At 53.8% G+C, this 18,472-nt stretch overlaps 2 protein-coding genes across 2 annotated transcripts; both read left to right on the forward strand.

The window, feature by feature from the left end:
• The first annotated feature begins 3,228 nt into the window (after positions 1–3,228).
• Positions 3,229–13,294, forward strand: LOC101566056 (intestinal-type alkaline phosphatase-like). The gene is made up of 12 exons (XM_023722216.1): positions 3,229–3,242; positions 9,942–9,994; positions 10,067–10,183; positions 10,262–10,377; positions 10,458–10,632; positions 10,710–10,882; positions 11,125–11,259; positions 11,362–11,434; positions 11,552–11,686; positions 11,776–11,967; positions 12,184–12,291; positions 12,378–13,294. Exons 1-12 carry the CDS (start codon positions 3,229–3,231, stop codon positions 12,689–12,691), a joined length of 1,605 nt encoding a protein of 534 aa, XP_023577984.1. The 3' UTR covers positions 12,692–13,294.
• Positions 4,099–5,329, forward strand: LOC101591806 (ribonuclease P protein subunit p40-like). Its single transcript, XM_004637312.3, has 2 exons — positions 4,099–4,857; positions 4,986–5,329. The coding sequence occupies exons 1-2, from the start codon at positions 4,100–4,102 to the stop codon at positions 5,317–5,319; spliced, it is 1,092 nt and encodes a 363-aa protein (XP_004637369.1). The 5' UTR covers position 4,099; the 3' UTR covers positions 5,320–5,329.
• Positions 13,295–18,472: the final 5,178 nt, after the last annotated feature.

Here is an 18,472-nt window from a genome sequence, read left to right on the forward strand (position 1 = left end):
AGGGAAGGGAGGGAGGAGAAAAAAGATTTTGAAGGCTGAAAAATGAAGTGCATTATTTAGGAATGATGGTAAATATTAAAATCCAACCAGCAGAGCAGTGTGCCTCCGAGGGGAGATTGCAGGGGCGAGGGGACATCTTCACAAACCTTGCAGCTCTGACCCTTTAAGCTACGCACACAACTTGGATTAAAATAAAAACTAAACATTCAGGTGCTGCCTTAGGCAGAAAAGCTCCTTTGGGCTAACAGGCTTCCTGTTCACTCAGCACAGGGCCCATTAGTGCCATTATCCTTTTTTTTTTTTTTTTTTTTTTACCAAGGATTGAACTCAGGTCCTTGCACTTGCCAGGCAAGCACTTATTCTACTGAGCCATCTCCCCAGCCCCATTATCTTGATAGACCCTGCCAATAGGCAGCCTCAAATGCTGCCTAAGTCTTTTTTTTTTTTTTTTTAATTTATTTTAAGGATCTACAGGGTCTCACTGCATAGATAGGACTCGAAATGATCCACCTGTGTTCAGCCTCCCAAGTGCTGGGATTACAGGCGCATGCCACCACGCTCAGTCTCAATCACGGGCTCAGCATCCCCAGAGGCAGGACATGGCCTGCCGGGTCGCTGCTGTGTCTGCCTAAGCAGGCACTTTAGTCCACTGAACTATTTGGCCAGCCCTTGCCTAAGGCTTTAAAGTTTCAGAGAAGCTGTGTGTGGTGGCCTACACCTGTAATCCTAGCACTCAAGAGGCTGAGACAGGAGGGTTGTTAGGAGTTCAAGACCAGCCTGGGCTACAAAGTGAGCTCAAGGCCAGCCTGAACTGCATAGTGAAAGCCTGTCTCAAAAAGACAAATAAAAAAAAAAAGACAGATAACAAACAAACAAATTAATTAAATCATCTCAGGAGCAGCAGCGCAGGGGCAAACCAGTAGAACCTTGGCCTCCTGGCCTCTGAGTCCTCTGGGTCACAGCTGCATGGCCACTGGTGGCAGCAGGGAGCAGGGAGCCCACTCAGGGTGCCTGTCAGCCCTTCATAGCCCTCTGTGGTGCTATGGCAAGCCTTTAAGCCCAGCGCTCTGGAGGCTGAGGCAGGAGGCTCACTGTGAGTCCAAAGCCAGGGCCAGTATGTTCTGCATGGAATGAGCTGGAATTTCACATAACTGAATTCAGATTATGAATTAGAAAAGTCTGCTTGATCTTTGTAGGCATTGCTCTGGTTCTGACGTGTCTTTTTCGTTTCTTTTCTTTTGTCTTTCTGAGCCAGGGTCTCACTATGCAGCTCAGACTGACTTTGAGCTCTTTGTAGCCCAGGCTGGCCTTGAACACTCGCTGATCCTCCTGCCTCAGCCTCCCAAGTGCCAGGGTTACAGGCCTGTGCCACCACTCTTGGCATTCTTTTATCTAGAAAGTCATCTTAGGGGAGAAGACATTTCAATCATTTATGTAAAAAAAGTTGTTTATACTAGCAGGTCTCACAAACTACACTGTGCTTGATATTCATAAAAAGAACACTGATCAGTTCTGGAAAGCAGGGGCAGCCACTGAAAAAGCCACAGAAATTGGATGCTCAATAGAACGGGAAAAATTGGTCTTGGCTTACATGGCCCTGGCTCTTGTAGCTCCAATTGGAGTGAAATTCCCAAAAGTTCTTGACCGCCATGTGCTTCTCTGTGCCTGAAGTGTAGCACAGTTTGTCATCTGTCGCCTTGGGAGGCACCAGGGATGGCCAGCTACTGGCTGCCCCTGCTACCTCCATGGCCTGGCCTCTGCCACCTGTGGCCAAAAAGAAGTTTGGCCAAAGAGACTGTCTGGTTGGCAGCCGCCAGGACCACCATGTCACAGCCTTAGCTCCATCCTGGCCTGGCCCTGTGGGCGAGTTCTCCAGAGGAAGGGGACCCCTCCCTGCTCCTCCCTGGAGAGACCAGGCCAGAGCAAGGCCCTGCCACAGCAATTACCGGAGGGGACAATTCCACCAGCCCCTGGGCTTCAGAGCCTCATCCTGGAGTCCACCCCTCCACCCTTGGCTCAGATGTCAGGCATGGCCACCTCCTCCCACTCCCAGCAGCACTGACCACACTGCCTCAGCCCTGTGACAATGTGCCAGTCCTTTTCCCACCTGAGAGAGAAGTAGGTTTGGAGAGGTTAAATTCTGAAGGACACCGGGCATGGTGGTGCACATCTATAATCCCAGCAACTCGGAGGCTGAGGCAGGACTGTCACAAGTTCCAGGCAGCATAGCAAGACCTCTGTCTCCCCAAAAAATGAAACAGTTCTGAAGGACACCCAGGAAGAGAGGGAAGTGAATGTAGGTCCAGGCCCCGAGCCTTTTAATTTAGGTCTTTTCAGCTCACGTTTTCAAAACTTGGTTGTTCATGTATCATCTTAATGATTTCTTGCCATGACCACATATTACCTGTGGTGTTACTAATATTTTTCATTAAATAAGCTCAGGGTTTCCTTCCAATAATTAGAAAAGGGAGTGCAGAGCTACTGGAATGGGAGGACAATTCTGGGGCCGTGAACGGGCGGCACCGGGGTGTATCCCAGGAGGACAAGCACAATGTCGGTCCCTTCTCAGCTCCGCCACCACAGGGCGGGGGCTGCGGCTCGCTTTGTCCTTAGTCAGATGCGAGGAAGCTAGTGTGCTGCTGAAGGTGTTCTAGAAGCAGCTGAGGGCCTCTCCTCTAAACAGTTGAAAGACAATCAGAAACTTGCACTGGGCTTGGGTCTTGGCTGAGGAGGCAGGAGGACCCCTGGAGTCCAGGAGTTCTAGGACAGCCTGGCCAATATCCTGAATTACTCCCCCCACCCCACCCCAGATAAAGGAAAAACTCAGTGCCATTATATGTCCTGGATGGGTGGAGGCCAAATGAGTCACCATGTCACCTAAAATTATCTGAAAACTGACCCTTTGAAAGCATGAATTGTCACATTAGGAAAATGTTCCCTGCCTACTGCATGGGGGGAAGGGAGGTTAGGGGCCTCAGCACCAGATCCCTGAGGTCTGGAGGCTGTGACACAGGGAAGAAGCCTGAACTCAAAAAACTTTGCTCTGGGAACCCCAACAGGTGCGGGGCCAGACAGGGCTGCAGACAGCTGGAGTTCCCACAGGAAAAGGTGAAACCGCACCTGGGGTGCTGGCCAGAGGAAGTCGTGCCTCTGGTTCCCCGGTGTGCCATGGCTTTGGGGCCCTCTCCTGGTGCCCCATCTCTTCCCAGTCTATGCTGTTCACCCTGCATGGCAGGGCCATGAGCACAGCCCCGCACGCTGTCCTGCTGGTGTGTGTATGGATGGTGGGAGGCGAGTGGCATCTGGTCCCCGTGTTTGAGGACAGTGGTGGTAGCAGGGTGGATGCAGCACCCCAGGGTGCTGTGCCTGGGACCCAGACATGACCTGGGCAGAGCCAGCATCAGCAGGGACACCAGACAGCACATAGGAGATCCTGGAGGGGACTGGGACGGGTCTCCTCACCCACAGTGGTTCTGGAGAGGCGCTCAAAGAGGATGGCCCGGCCGAGGTCCCTGGTGCATGGCGGAGGCCGCATCCCCGCCATATCGAGCTTGCACTGCCCGCAAGCCTGCACCCGGGGACTGCACCCCACATCACCAGTCAGGAGGCTCAGGCAGAGGGGGAGGCAGGGGTCAGGTGTCCCCACAGGCTGTGGCTGGGGACAGACACCTGTGTTCACAGCAAGGGACGCAAGGCCTGTGTCCATCTCCTGACACAAGAGGAAATTTCACCAGAAACCCAGGCAGATGGTGGGTGAGAATTCCCAGGTATCACTGTAGCAGAGTGAGGAGGGAGCCTCATCTGCTCGGGTTCCAAGCCGAGTGTGGCAGAGAACCCCTGTGGTCCTGACTCTTGAGCTTGGGATCCTGGGCCAGGAAAGATCCCAAGTTTGAACTCAGCCTCAGCAATTCAGGAAGTTAGTGACTTTTTTTTTTTTTAGATAGAGTCTCACTATGCAATTCAGGTTGGCCTCAAATTCATGGGACTCCTCCTGCCACAGCCTCCTGAGTGCTGGGATTACAGGCTTGCACTACCATAACCCTAGTGATTTTGTCTAAATTTTTTTTTTAAAGAAGGGCTGGAGGAAATCACCACAGGCATGGCCATGCTGCGCAGACTGCGAGAGATGCCCCGGCACTTACTAGTCTGCGAGAAGTTCAACTTCGGCCACAACAAGTCACGCCACCGGCATCTCGTAGAGATGCACTATCACAATTACAAGGTTTCTTTCTTGATTCCGGAATGTGGGTTACTATCAAAAGAACTGAAAAGCCTGGTCATGGACATGGGACCCTATTACTTTGTGAAGAACCTACCCCTTCATGAGTTAATTACATGTGAATTCATCAACACCTTTGTGAAGAAAGGTTCATGCTGTGCACTGACATACAATACAAAAATTGATGAAGATAACACTGTTGCACTACTACCAAATGGGAAATTAATTTTATCACTGGATAAAGACACTTATGAAGAAACTGGACTTCAAGGTCGTCCATCTCAGTATTCTGGCAGGAAAATTATGAAATTTATTGTTCCCATTGATTTGATGGATTTATCCCTTAACCTGGATTCCAAGAAGTATGAAAGAGTATCTTGGTGCTTGAAAGAAAAGAAGCCATTGAAATTTGATTTTCTTTTGGCTTGGCATCAGACAGGTACAGAAGAGTCGACGCTGATGTCATACTTTTCCAAGTACCAGATTCAAGAGCGGCATCCCAGAGTGGCAATGAGCACACTGAGAAATCTGCAGTGCCCGGAGCTGCGGAGCGGCGAGCTCCACGGAGAGCCGGAGGGGTCCTGCAGTGCTCCGGAGCTCTTCGACTGGCTTGGCGCCGTCTTCTGCGATGTGAACCTGTGGGCATCCGGGTCTCTGCGTTGTTAGGGCTCTAGCTTGCTGCTTGTGTCTAGCTGAACTTTCAATCCTTCAGATGTGATTATGTAATGAATATAATTATCTTTTCTTCTTTCTCTTTCTGTAACAGAAATAATGAGCCTAATAACTTCATATCAACCTGTTGCTGTCCCCAGCCAAGCACAGTGGTGACAAAGGCTTGTTTGTGTACAGTCACTGGTTTCATACTCCCAGAGAAGATCTGTGTTCTCCTGGAACAGCTGCGCCACTACTTTGATGAACCAAAGTTAGCCCCGTGGATCACGTTGTCAGTGCAAGGCTTTGCAGACAGCCCCGTTTCATGGAGAGAAAAGGAACACGGTTTCTGGAAAGGAGGAGAACACTTGTACAACTTTGTGATTTTTAATAACCTGGACTATTGGCTTCAGATGGCTGTTGGGGCAAGTGATGACTGTCCACCATAAAGAATATGAAATTTAAAAAAAAAGAAGGGCTGGAACAAGCTAGGTGTGGTGGTGCACACTTGTAATCCCAGCACTCAGGAGGCTGAGGCAGAAGGATCATTGTGAGTTCGATACCAGCCTGGGCTACAAAGTGAGTTCAAAGCTGGCCTGAGCGGCTGCATAGTGAGACTGTCTCACAAAGTCAAAAGAAGGAAGGAAGGAAGGAAGGAAGGAAGGAAGGAAGGAAGGAAGGAAGGAAGGAAGGAAGGAAAGAGAAAGCAAGCAAGCCTGGAGCCAGTGCTCAGGGCAAGGCCCTGGACTCCTGGACTCCTGGACTCAACCCCCAGCACTGGAAGGGCAGGGGCAGTGCAGCATAGACAAGAGCCAGGCATGGGGCAGGTGCTTGTGACCCAGCTCCACAGCTGAGGCAGGGGGATCATGAGTTCAAGCCCAGCCTCAACAACTGAGCAATTGAGCAAGGCCCTGTCTCAGGACAGAAGAGGGCTGGAGGATGTAGCTCAGTGGGAAAGCCCCAGGTCCATCCCTAGAGCTGACAAAAGAAAGAAAAGAAAAAGCACAATTTTGGGGAGCAGGCGCAATTCCTGGCTGCTGGGGACTGGCAACAGGGGCTGCAGTGCGGCTGTGGGGTGGCGTGGTTACACTGGGCCCTCGGGCTGCAGCTGCGCCTGACAACCTGGCCACGATTGTCCTCCCAACCTGCTCAGGATGAAGCTACATGGAGCCCAATGCGCCTGCTTGAGTGTCCACTGTGAACTAAGAACATGGGGTGCCATCCCCGTCCCTGGGGACCAGCAGCGTTCAAGGCTGGTCCCTGTGAATCCCCAGCAGGCAAGCCACTGTGCTTCTGTAGGTCCTGCTAGCTTGTCCCACGTGGGCCCCAGCCCCCCAGAGATTGGCCCTGAAATTCTGGGAATGACTCGGATTGGTGCTCCCGCAAATAAGTCTGCCAACAAATCCTGCGTGTCATTGTGGCATTTCTGTTTGCCACCTCACTCTGTCCCTTTCTAGAACTGCATGTGGCTCAGCGGTGACACAAAACTCCGATTTAAGAGGTGGTGAAGTGGCCCTGGAATCCGAGTGGAGACTAACCCTTTTTCACTAGCCTGGTGAAAAGAACCAGGCAGTGTTGCCCACCCAATATCCCAGCACTCTGAGAGGCTGAGGCCAAAGGATGGCAAGTTCAAACCCAGCCTGGGCCACTTAGTGACTTAGAAAATCTTGCCTCAAATTTTAAAGAAAAACACAAAAAGAACCAGGTAACCAGGTATCAAGGGGCTGCTTAAGACAGTGGCCCTGACTGCTAGTAGGGAATCTTCTCCCTACCCCCAGAGGAACGCCCAGGAGATCAGGAACCGAACAGGGCCAGCAGCAGGCAGGGCCAGCTCAGGAGGAGAGGGCTTCCCTGCTGCCCAGCAGATCCCAGGCAGAAAAGCTCAGCCCAAAGGCCGGGTGGCACTCTGGCAATGGCGCTGCTTTAACAGAGTGAGGCGGGAGAAAGAACTGTGCTTTATCCCCACAATAAATGTCATCATTGTGTACAGCAAGACTGTGTGAAGAAAAAAAAAAAAAAAGAATCAGAAAAAAGGAGTCAGTAGGGCATGGGGAGAGGGTTCAGTGGAATAAGTGCTTCCCTGGTAAGTGCAAGGGCCTGAGTTCAATCCCCGGTTCCACAAAAAAATTAAAAAAAAAAAAAAAAACCAAAACACACACACACACACACACACCAAAACAGAAAAAAAGGAGTCAGATCTAAAGGGCTCCCCACAAGAAGAGAAACAGGAAAATCATTTACTCCAAAGTAAATCCCGCATGAGTGGCCTCACCTGGGATCACAGGTACAAATGACCATGTGGCCTGTGCCACCTCAGGAGAGGAGCGTGAGCTTCAACAGTCACAGAACAGACAAGGCCACACACCACACTGTGACACAACACTGGAGTCAGGCCAGCACTCAGCGGGGAGCTGGGCCACTCTGCAGAACATTATCACCCTGCATTCTCAGCTGTAGGGCCCAGGGTCCCAGGTAGACACCTGCCCCAGAATTGGGGGGACATTGGATTCCACAGACAGCTGGCTATCCTAGCATCTAGGAGAGCCCAGGGTCACTCATTTAGACATGGCCAGAATTTCCAGGACAGGATCTGGGGTGCTGTCAGGCGGGAAGGACAGCAGTCCCCAAATGGAGCCAAAAAACCCGGCAGAGTCTGCGGAGTGGCGGCTCCAGGGATCTCGCAGAAATGCCTGCCCCATGACTGTCGGGACATCCCCAGAGCACGGTCAGGCAGGACATCAGTTCAAGGGTACCAGAGCCCTGTATGGACACTGTCTGAACTGCAGAGATTGCACCCTAAAACTCCACACTGTCTGCTCAGTAGAGATTACGCTGCTTACCCAGCTGCCCAAGCTCCCCGCCCACCTCTGCAATCCCAGCACTCGGGGCTGAAGCAGGACTGCCACAAATTCAAGGCCAGCCTGCACTACGAAGCAAGACCTCATCTGAAGACAGCAACAACAAACTGTACCACTTAAAACTTTCCATTGAAAGTTGGGGGTTTTGTGGCTTTGGTTTGAGTTTTTAGTGGTTTTCTTGTTCAGTTTTGTTTTGCTTTTGATTTTCGAGACAGGTTCTTTATGCAGGCAGTTGAGAGTGACCTTGAATTCAAGGGATCCACCAGCCTCGACCTCTCCAGTGCTGCGACTGTCATGCTGTACCACCTCACCTGACTTGGGTTATGTTGGTTTCTTTGCTTTTAATGAGATCTTGAGCTAAGTATAGTGGCACAGGCCTGTAGTTCCAGCACTCAGGAGGCTGAGGCAGGAGGATCACTGTGAGTCTGAGCCAGCCTGGGCTACATAGTGAGACCCTGTCTCAACAAAACATAAAAACAATAAAGTCTCACTATGTTGTCTAAGCTGGTCTGAAACTCATGAACTTAACTGATCCTCCTGCCTCAGCCTCCCGAGCAGATGAGATTTGTCACCAGGGAACACACCCAGCCCTTATAGGACCGGAAGTGTAGGCACAGTTTCTTCACCCACAGGGGCCTGAGGGCAGGGCAGGGGCTGAGGCAGCACTGGAGCGGGGGCAGGCCTGCAGCTGGGCTGTGGGTGCCTCCCAGTGGGCTGTACAGGGCTTCCGGAAAACTGTAAATTGTGATTAAAACGACACAAAATTGTCTTATGTGTCATGTTTTCTGGTTCTGTTAGTCTGTGTGTTCATCTGTGTTTATAATAATTAACTTGGCAAAGACATAAAATCAATTTCATGCTGGTCGAAAAAAAAACTAGGGTGGAGAAGGGGAAGAAACAATGGAGAGTGGTGCTGTGCGCGCACCAGCTCCTCACCGTGAGCGCAGTCATTGTGACTGCAGCCCTGTGCAGCCTAAGTGGGGGTAGAGGACAGTCTTGGAGGCTGGGGGTGTGGCTCCGGGTGCAGCTCAGGGTCCAGCGCAGGTCCAGCCGGCTTGAGGCCCTGCGTCCTCACCACACACACACACACACACACACACACACACACACACAGAGCCACACTCGCTGTGTTTCCTTTGGCTTTGGGCTGTTTGAGACAGGATCTCCATGTAGCTCAGGCTGGCCTTAACTTGAGGTCCTCCTGCCTTGGGCTCCTGAGTGCTGGGGTCACACAGCTGCCTCTAGGACCCTACAACTCAGGAGCCTCCTGGGGTGGGACCACATGGACCTCTCGAGGAGTGGCAGGTGTCACCCAGCCTGACACACGCAAGCTCAAGCCCCCCAGGGCCCCGCCAAGGCCAATGCTCCACTGCACCGCGCACTCATTTTATTTAACTGAATGGGACAGACGCATGCGGCCCTCCCACCTGCTGGCCACTGAGGCTCCCGGGCACTCTGAAGCCGGTTGTTGGGTGGCAGAAATGTGCGTAGGCCCCCATCAGACCAGACTGAGCCCCAGGGCCTCATCTGCTCCAGGGAACAAGGCCCCCTCAAGGGCACTGGGCTGCCTCCACTCAAAGGTCCCACAGGCTGTGGCCCAAGTACAGGGCGGCCCAGTCCCAGGCCCCACCCAGCCCCACACAATAGCCACTCTGGGCCACGTTTCTTGGCTCCCCACCTGCCCTGCCCAGCCTGGCAAGCAGCACATGTTTCCCTGCTCTCTGGGGCTCCCAGCATCCAGAGGCCAAACCTGAGCCCAAGCCACACTCTGCTCGAGTGCATTGACTTTCGGGAATGAAGGTCCCCAAAATACGGGGGGGGAGGGGGGGAGGACGGGGGGCAGGGGGGAGCAGAGTGGAGGGAAGGCCTACACAGCAGGGTAAAAGCTCCAACTCAAGATGACTCAGGCCCCGCCCTGCCTGGGGGAAAGCCTGGCATATTCTAGGCCCGCTGTGGGCTGGCTAGACCCTTCCCTGGCAATCCCTCTCTGATCTTCTCCACCCTGCAGAGCTGGGTAGGGTGGCTGCCTGGGATTAGGGAGGGACCCAAACACTTGCACAGCTCCTGCTGGTATAAAACCCTGATAGCCTGGGCTGGGACAGGTAGTCTGGTTGTTGCAACTTCCTCTCCGGCTGCCACAGTGCGACCCTCTGCCGTCCCAGCCGCAGCAATAACCCCATCGCCAGCATGCAGGAAGCTCGAGCAGTGCTGCCGCTGCTCCTGCTGCTCCTGCTCAGGCTCCAGCTGACCCTCAGCATCATCCCAGGTAACGAGGCCTCCAAAGCAGCCGCCCAAGGTGCAGCCCCACCTGGGCTGACCCCACCTCTCTCCTGGGCAGTGGAAGAGGAGAACCCAGCCTTCTGGAACCAAAAGGCGGCTGAGGCCCTGGCAGCCGCTAAGAAGCTGGAGCCCATTCAGACCTCGGCCAAGAACCTCATCCTCTTCCTGGGAGACGGTGAGTTGTGAGGTGAGGTGTGGGGCCCTGCAGATCCAGGCCAGCCTTTTTCCCAGCCTAACACAACTTGCTCCTCAGGGATGGGGGTGTCCACGGTGACAGCCACCAGGATCCTGAAGGGCCAGATGCAGGGCCAGCTGGGGCCAGAGACCCCTCTGGCTATGGACCGGTTCCCGTACATGGCCCTGTCCAAGGTGAGCAGGGGCCCGGCCTGTGGGAGATGGTACCCACTGGGCTCTGCCCCCACACAGCTGGCTGGTGTCTCTGTCTCCAGACATACAACGTGGACAGACAGGTGCCGGACAGTGCAGGCACAGCCACTGCCTACCTGTGCGGGGTCAAGACCAACTTCCGGATCATCGGTGTGAGCGCAGCTGCCCGCTACAACAACTGCACCACAGAGAAAGGCAATGAAGTCCTCTCCGTGATGTACCAGGCCAAGAAAGCAGGTGGGCCTGTGGCCGGACTGGGGACAGGGGTGCACATCAATGGCCTGGGCCACCCACTGAACCCGTGTCCCCTTCAGGGAAGTCTGTTGGCATAGTAACCACCACTACAGTCCAGCACGCCTCGCCAGCTGGCGCGTACGCACACACTGTGAACCGGAACTGGTACTCAGATGCCAACATGCCCACCTCAGCACTCCAAGAGGGCTGCCGGGACATCGCCACGCAGCTCGTCTCCAACATGGACATTGATGTGAGTTCAAAGGGTGGGGAGGGGCTGGGAGACAGGGTGGACCCATCACTGGCCAAAGTCCAGGTGTCTGGCAGCTCAGCCCGCAACCTGGCTCACCAGGAGCTATGGCAGTGCAGTGGGGCAGTGGAGGGGCCTCCACCCAGGACAAAGCTCTTCTCTGCTCTGGGGGCTCCTCAGGCCTGAAAAGGAGGGGACAGGTGACCCTTCAGGCCTAGGTCCACCATCCTCATCTCTGGTTACAGGTAATCCTTGGTGGGGGTCGCAGGTTCATGTTCCCCAGAGGAACCCCAGACCCCGAGTACCCAGATGATGCCAGCCAGGCAGGAATCAGGCTGGATGAGAAGAACCTTGTGCAGGAGTGGCTGGCAAAGCACCAGGTGATGGGATGCACAAGGTGGGGCCGTGGAGGGCACAGTGGTGTTGTGGGGGGCTGGGCTGAGGGTCTCGGGCTCTGGGCTGAGGGCTCTCTGTCCCTACAGGGGTCTCGGTATGTGTGGAACCGCACAGAGCTCATGCGGGCATCTCAGGATCCATCGGTGACACACCTCATGGGTGAGTCCCCACCGGCCCTGGCCCCAGCTGGCCTCTGACAGCCACACTGTAGCTGTGTGCTGTGACCCCTTCCGGTTACCCAACCTGGTAGTCACTGTGGTGTCTCTTATCCCTCAGGTCTCTTTGAGCCCCAACACTTGCAATATGAAACCTACCGAAACCACGAGCTGGACCCCTCCTTGGCAGAGATGACGGAGGTGGCTGTACGCGTGCTGAGCCGGAACCCTCGTGGCTTCTTCCTCTTTGTGGAGGGTGAGCAGAGGCACCTGGCACAGCAGAGGCTTGGAGGGGCAACCAGAAGTGGGTCGGGTATCACATCTCTCCCCCAACTCTTCCTGCAGGGGGCCGCATCGACCATGGCCACCATGAGACCATAGCTAATCGCGCACTGCATGAGTCGGTCATGTTCGACAATGCCATTGAGAAGGCCGGCCAGCTCACCAGCGAGCGGGACACCCTGACCCTCGTCACCGCTGACCACTCCCACGTCTTCACCTTTGGGGGTTACACCCTACGGGACACCTCCATCTTCGGTAGGCCGAGGGCCTGGCAGTTGCTATTGCTAAATCTGAATGGCAAAGGTCTGAGCCCCACTTTACTCATCTGTCCTTTGGGCACATGGATTGTACTGCTTCGTTGGGCTCTTGGGAGGATTAAGCCCAAGACCAGGCAAAAGGCGGGGCATGAGGGTACACCGGTGCCCAAGTGGTGGTCAGTGCAGGCACCAGTGTCATCCTTCCTCACTGCAGGGCTGGCATCTGGGATGGCCAAGGATGGCAAGCCTTACACCTCCCTGGCATATGGAAATGGCCCAAATTTCCAGATTCCCCGGCCCTATGTCACCATCAAGGAGACCAGTGAGTGATGGGGGTCACCCCAGGATCTTGGGCAGAGGAGTTCGGGCAGGGACACTCAATCATGCTGACCACTTGTGTCCCCCCAGGTGACCCCACTTACCGGCAGCCGGCAGCCGTACCCCTGTCATCCGAGACGCACGGCGGCGAGGACGTGGCAGTGTTCGCACGAGGCCCACAGGCGCACCTCATGCACGGCGTGCAGGAGCAGAGCTACGTGGCGCACCTCATGGCCTTCGCGGGCTGCCTGGAGCCCTACACCGCCTGCGGCCTGCGGCAGCCCAGCCTGAGCAGCAACCCCAGCAGCAACCATGGAGGCAACTGCAGCAGTGCTGCCGCCCACCTCTCGCTGTCCCTGGTAGCCTGGACGCTGGTGCTGCTGCTGGGGGCCACCATGCTCTGAATGCCAGCATTTCCATCCCAAGGTCCCGCTAGGGGTTCCCAGCACAGGACGGCTCAGGCCAGCCGGCATGCACCCCATCTGCAACCCCAGGGTCCTTCCAAGCTCTCTTCCCTCTGCCTCACCTCCAGGGGCTGGGACTGGGCCCTGATGTAGGAGCACAGATTCCCTGCCCTCTGGCTAACCCTCCTCCTGGGGCAGACAGCAGCAATAAAGAGATTATGTCCAGGGAGGTAGTTCAGCGGACGTAAGTGCCTGCCTGGCAGGCGCAAGATCCTGAGTTCAATCCCTGATACCAAAAGTAAAGAGAACTGTAAGAATGATGGTGACAGGCCTGGTTCTTGTAGAGGAATCCCAGACCAGAGAGCGTGGGGGCCTGGCCCTGCATAGGGTGGGGAATTTGAGACCTTGCACAAAGGCGTGGAGCCACATGGTCTAAGTGGGAGACTCTGCAGCCCTTAGCTGTGCTGCAAGGTGGGGAGGGTGCTAGAGAGGAGCACCCACAGCCCTGAGTGGGGTTCTACTGAGCCAGGTGGGGGCTCAGGGCAGGGGCAGGGCGAGGCCCCTGCTCCAGGCTGGGGCGCCCACACACAGGCTCAGTGCCATGAAAACCTTCCTCAGCCTACAGAACAGAACTGTCTCCTTAAGTGACCGGAGCCAAGTGGAGGCCCCAGGAGGCACAGCACCCGCTGTGGCTAAGGCTGTGTCTCCATTTCCCGGGCTGGCCGCCTGCCTCGCTGCTGTCACAGCGCCCTCTGCTGGGCTTCGTGTCCATGCACTTCTGACACGAGCGCCTGTACAGAAACCTTCCAGGTGACCCTACCGGGTTAGGGACCCTGCTCACACACGATTCCCCCACACCAGACCCACCCTCCAGGGACCTGCTCCAAGCCGGCAGAAGCCACTGCTTGCCCTCCATTCTTCCTCACATCTGAATGGTATCTCATTCTAACTTACTCAGATCAGTCCTTTTTCCCTTATAAAAAAAAACCACTTCTTTTTCTCAATGAAATTAATTTTAAAAATAATAAAATAAACAATAAAAGAATGTACATGTTAAAAAAACTCTGTGTTGTAGTGAGACCAAGTCCGTGCCACTCTGTACTGAGGGGGCTGCACCCCCCCACCTTTGTACTCTGTGACAGGAGCTGGCAAAACCACGGAGTGCTGGGACTACAGGTGTGCGCCACCCCAGCCAGCTAACACACTAAACCTTGTGACACGAAATCATTAAGTTGCCCAGACTGGGCTCATTCAAACTTTGAGTCTTCCTGCCTCAGCCTCAGAGTATGAGATTACAGGCGTGTACCACCACACCCGGGTTTCACTTTTTGTGTTTTTATTTTGAGACAGCATCCAGCTATGTATTCCAGATGAACTTACTATATAATCCAGGCTAGCCTTGAGCTCTCAACCCTCCTACCTCAGGATGGTGGAATTAGAGGAATACACCATCATGCCCACTACTCCTTTTTTCTTTTTTTGAGATAGGGTTTAGGGCTGGTCTCAAATTCAGGGCCCCTCCTGCCTCAGTCTCCAGTGCTGGAATTATAGGTGTGCACCCTCACACCCACTGCTACTCCCTTAGAAAAGCCACCCAGATCCAAACGTAGGTGTGACACGCTAGTGATCTTAATTGTCACCCTTCTCAAAGACCCCACCTCTAAATATTATCAATTAAATTTCCACCTTTTAAAAAATTTTGTTTTTGGCACAAGGTCTCACTAGAATCGTAGTGATTCTCCTGTTTTCAGCCTCCCCGGAGCTGGGATTACAGATGTTAGCTACCATGCCCAGTCTTGGTGGCTCGGTGTACCCAGAGCAGGGCCTGTACAGCATGTGGTACTAGGGATCAAACCCAGGTTCTTGCACTTGCCTAAACAGGCGCTTAGTCCTCTACGCTATCTCTGCAGCCCAATCTTATTTATATTTAGTACAGGGTTTACAGGGTCTCACTATGTAGATCGGACTCACGGTGATCCGCCTGTGTTCATCCTCCCAAGAGCTGGGATTACAAGTGCACGGCACAACGCCCAGTCTCAGTGGGCCCCTCCCCCCCGGGGGGCCGCATAGTACAGGGAGGATCAAACCCTGGCCACTGCACTCTGCCTATGCAGATGCCTTAGTCTGCTGAGCTATCTGTCCAGCCCTCTGATCACCTTTTTTTTTTTAAATTTTTTTTAACATTTATTTATTGTGTGTGTGTGTGTGTGTGTGTGTGTGTGTGTGTGTGTGCCAGCTCAGCCCACCAGGGGACGTGGCTGGCTGGCATGTGGTGCTGGGGGATCGAACCACGGTCCCTGTGCTTTGCCAAGCTTGTTCCAAGTAGGTGATTTAGACCACTGAGCCATCTCTCCAGTCCTGATCACCTTTTTTTGAGACAGGATCTCGCTATGTAGCCCAGGTTGGCCTTGAGCTTAAGTTGATCCTCCTGGCTAAGCCTCCAGATTGCTGGAATTATAGGTGTGTGCACCATGCCTGACTTGTCCATCCTCTTAATACCCATCAATAGAGAATTAAATTTAACACATGAGCCAAGTATTGAAGCCCACACCTACAATCCCAACCCTGGGGAAGCTGAGACAGGAAGATCACTGTGAATTTGAGGCTAGCCTGTGCTACACCACAGACTCTGTCTCAAGAAAGAGAGAGAACATTTTTAACACATGACACACGCTGGTTTCTCCTCAGGTTGTGTAAATTTTTCGCCTTAGCACATGAGCCCTTAGGGATATTCAGGCCATGTCCAAATCATAGCAGTGTGTCGTTTCCCTCACACGGCCGCTGTAACTAGAGTTTTGGGAAGCATCACCCCGTACTCTGGGGAGCTTGTCCATGTCCCTGTCTCTGCCGACCGATATGATATTAGCTGCAGCCCTGGACACCACAGCACGAAGCTCTTGTTGTCAAAACCCAAATTCTGACTAGAGCCTTTTAGCTGAGCGCTGCCCTGGGCCTCCACACTGAGCTACATCCCCAGCCCTTTTCAATTTTTGTTTTCAGACAGGGTTTCACTAAGTGCTAAGTTGCCCAGGGTAGCTTTGATCAGTTATTTTTTTGTTTTAGTTTGTATTTAGGACAGGGTGTACAGGGTCTCACTGTGTAGATCAGACTCATAGTGATCCTCCTGTTTATGGCTGCGATTACAGGCGCATGCCACCACAGCCAGTCTCAAATGCCATCTCAGCACGCCCCAGAGGCGGGCCAGCACAGCAGGCCAGGGGATTGAGCTCTTGTCCCCTGCGTCTGCCTAAGCAGGCGCTTTAATCCGCTGAGCTGTTTAGCCGGTCTTCCCAAGATAGCTTTGAACATTCAATCATCCTGCCTCAGCCTCTCAAAGTGCTTAAATTGCAAGCCTGCACCTGTGCAGCCGGCTGCTTTTTATGGTTCTAGGCTCCCTCAGAGCTGTCCTTCACGTTCTTTGTCCCATTTCTTGTGGGAAGGTACTGAGCCAGCGCCTGGCCTGGCCTGGCCCGAGGTGTGGCCATTCTCATCATCCTGTCTGCAGTGATGGTGATCTAAGCTCTACTATTGCACATGCGGAACCAGGGATTGAACTCAGGCCCTTGCACTTGCTAGGCAAATGCTAATTCTACTGAGCCATCTCCCCAGCCCCTAGTTTTTGATTTTTGAAATTACCACAGCTAGGCATGGTCATGCATGCCTTCGATCTGCCTGAGATCTCAGTACTAAGGAGGCTGAGGTAAGAAAACTGCCACTAGTTTGAGGCCCAGCCTGGCTCCACAGTGAGATTCTGTCTCAAAAAACAAACAAGCAAACAAACAGACAAACAAAAAACACTTCAGTTTTTATCACCACTCCTGCCCCCGCCCCTGTAGAAGAAAACTGGGGAGTTCATCAGCACCCTGGTGTCAGGCTGTTTCAGTGATTGCCTCTTTGACCAGGTTGGGACACTTAGCCTGGACAATGTGCCAGACACCTCCAGGGGTCTTTTTTCCTTTTCTTTTCTTTCTTTGTTTTTTTTTTTTTTTCTTTTCTTTTCTCTTCTCTTCTCTTCTCTTCTCTTCTCTTCTCTTCTCTTCTCTTCTCTTCTCTTCTCTTTCCTTTCCTTTCCTTTTCTTTTTTTTTTTTAAATTTAACATTTTTGTAACACACCTGGGTTGGGTTTTTGTTGTTGTTTGTTTGTTTTGTCACATTTTTGTAACTAACACATTCTGGACTTTTTGTTCATTTGCATTTTTTTGGTTTTGTTTGTCTTTTTCTGTTTGTTTGTTTGTTTGTTTGTTTGTTTAATGTATTTGGTAGTTGAAGGGTCTCACGATGCAGCTCAGACTCATAGTGCTCCTCCTGCTTTCAGCCTCCCCAGTGCTGGGCTTACAGGCATGTGTCACCACACCTGGACTTTGGCTGGCTTAGCCCACCCTAGGGGCAGTGCTGGTACGGCATGTGGTACTGGACTTCCCTAAGCTTGCCTAAGCAGGCTTTTCAGGCTGCTGAGCTATCTCGCCAGCCCTTGTTTGTCTTTTTGAGACAGTGCTTCACTATGCAGCTCAGGCTGGCCTTGAGCTCACTTTGTAGCCCAGGCTGGTCTTAAACTTGCAATGATCCTCCTGCCTCAGTCCCCCACAAGTGCTGGGATTATAGGCATGCACCACTATGTGCGGCCACATGCATGGTTTTTTGTTTTGTTTTGCTTGATATTTTTATTTTTCTTTGACATTTTGGTAGCCTCCGGGCCTCCAATGCAGCCACAGCATCCGGGGATGTGTGCTCCTGCCTGTGGTGAGACTCCCCTGTGCCAGGGGCTGCTGCTCCTCACTGTTTCAGGGCACCTGGGGCCACACACTGCTGTGCCTGTGTGAGGCGTAGCCTGCTCTGCCTGGCTGGGTACCTTTGCTCATGTTCCTCAGCCTTTCTTATTACAACTGGGGCAGACTTGGGCAGGCTCAACGGGACTTCTGGTTTGCCTGTGGCCCTGCTGCCACAGCCCTTAGCAGCCCAAGCAGAGACAAAAAAGATCACAAGATCCCACAGCTCAGTCTCAGCCAGGGGTGAGGGCCTCTGTGCAGGGCTGGGACAAGGCCAGAGGCACAGAGTGAGCCCAGCAGTAGCCTCCAGGAAAGGGGAGGAGGCAGCATCTTTCCTGGTGCTGAGGCCAGGGTTCAGAGAGCTTCAACTTCCAGACCTGTGTCAGCTGGGAGGACACAGGTGAGGACCCAGGGCTGGGGTAAGTGCAATCCCTGGGCCCCAACTCCCAAAGTGAGGGTGGATGGGGAAGACCTGGGTGGCTCCCCAGTTGTCCCCAGGCTTCGAGGCAGCTCTGGGTGGGGAGGCTCGTGTCCTTGCACTCCTGGGTCATGGCAGATGTCTGGCAGGAGCTTCCAGGCCACTTGGGGGGGAGTCAGTCTGGGAAACTGGCACATTGAGCTCGCCCCTTGAGCACTGTCACTCTCCCCAGATTGACCAGGATGGGCTCACCCTGCCTGAGAGGACCCTGTACCTGGCCCAGGATGAGGAGAGTGAGAAGGTTCCTGGCGAGCAGGGGCTGTGAGGAGGCCTGGGTCTGGGGTGGTGGGGGTTGGGGGTGAAGTGTGGGGGTGCATCCCCAGGCTGCCACGGGCCCTCCATGAAGAGTCCTGTCCTGTGCAGGTCCTGGCGGCCTACAGGGTGTTCATGGAGCGCCTGCTCAGCCTGCTGGGCGCGGACTCAGTGCAGCAGAAGGCTCAGGAGATCCTGCAGCTGGAGCAGCGGCTGGCCAACGTGAGCCCTGGAGGGTGGGGGTGGAGGGTGGAGCAGTGCAGTGGGGGGTGGCACATAGGGGTC

This window comes from Octodon degus, unplaced genomic scaffold (genome assembly GCF_000260255.1).
Source record: "Octodon degus isolate 3935 unplaced genomic scaffold, OctDeg1.0 scaffold00089, whole genome shotgun sequence".
Taxonomy (NCBI): Eukaryota; Metazoa; Chordata; class Mammalia; order Rodentia; family Octodontidae; genus Octodon; species Octodon degus.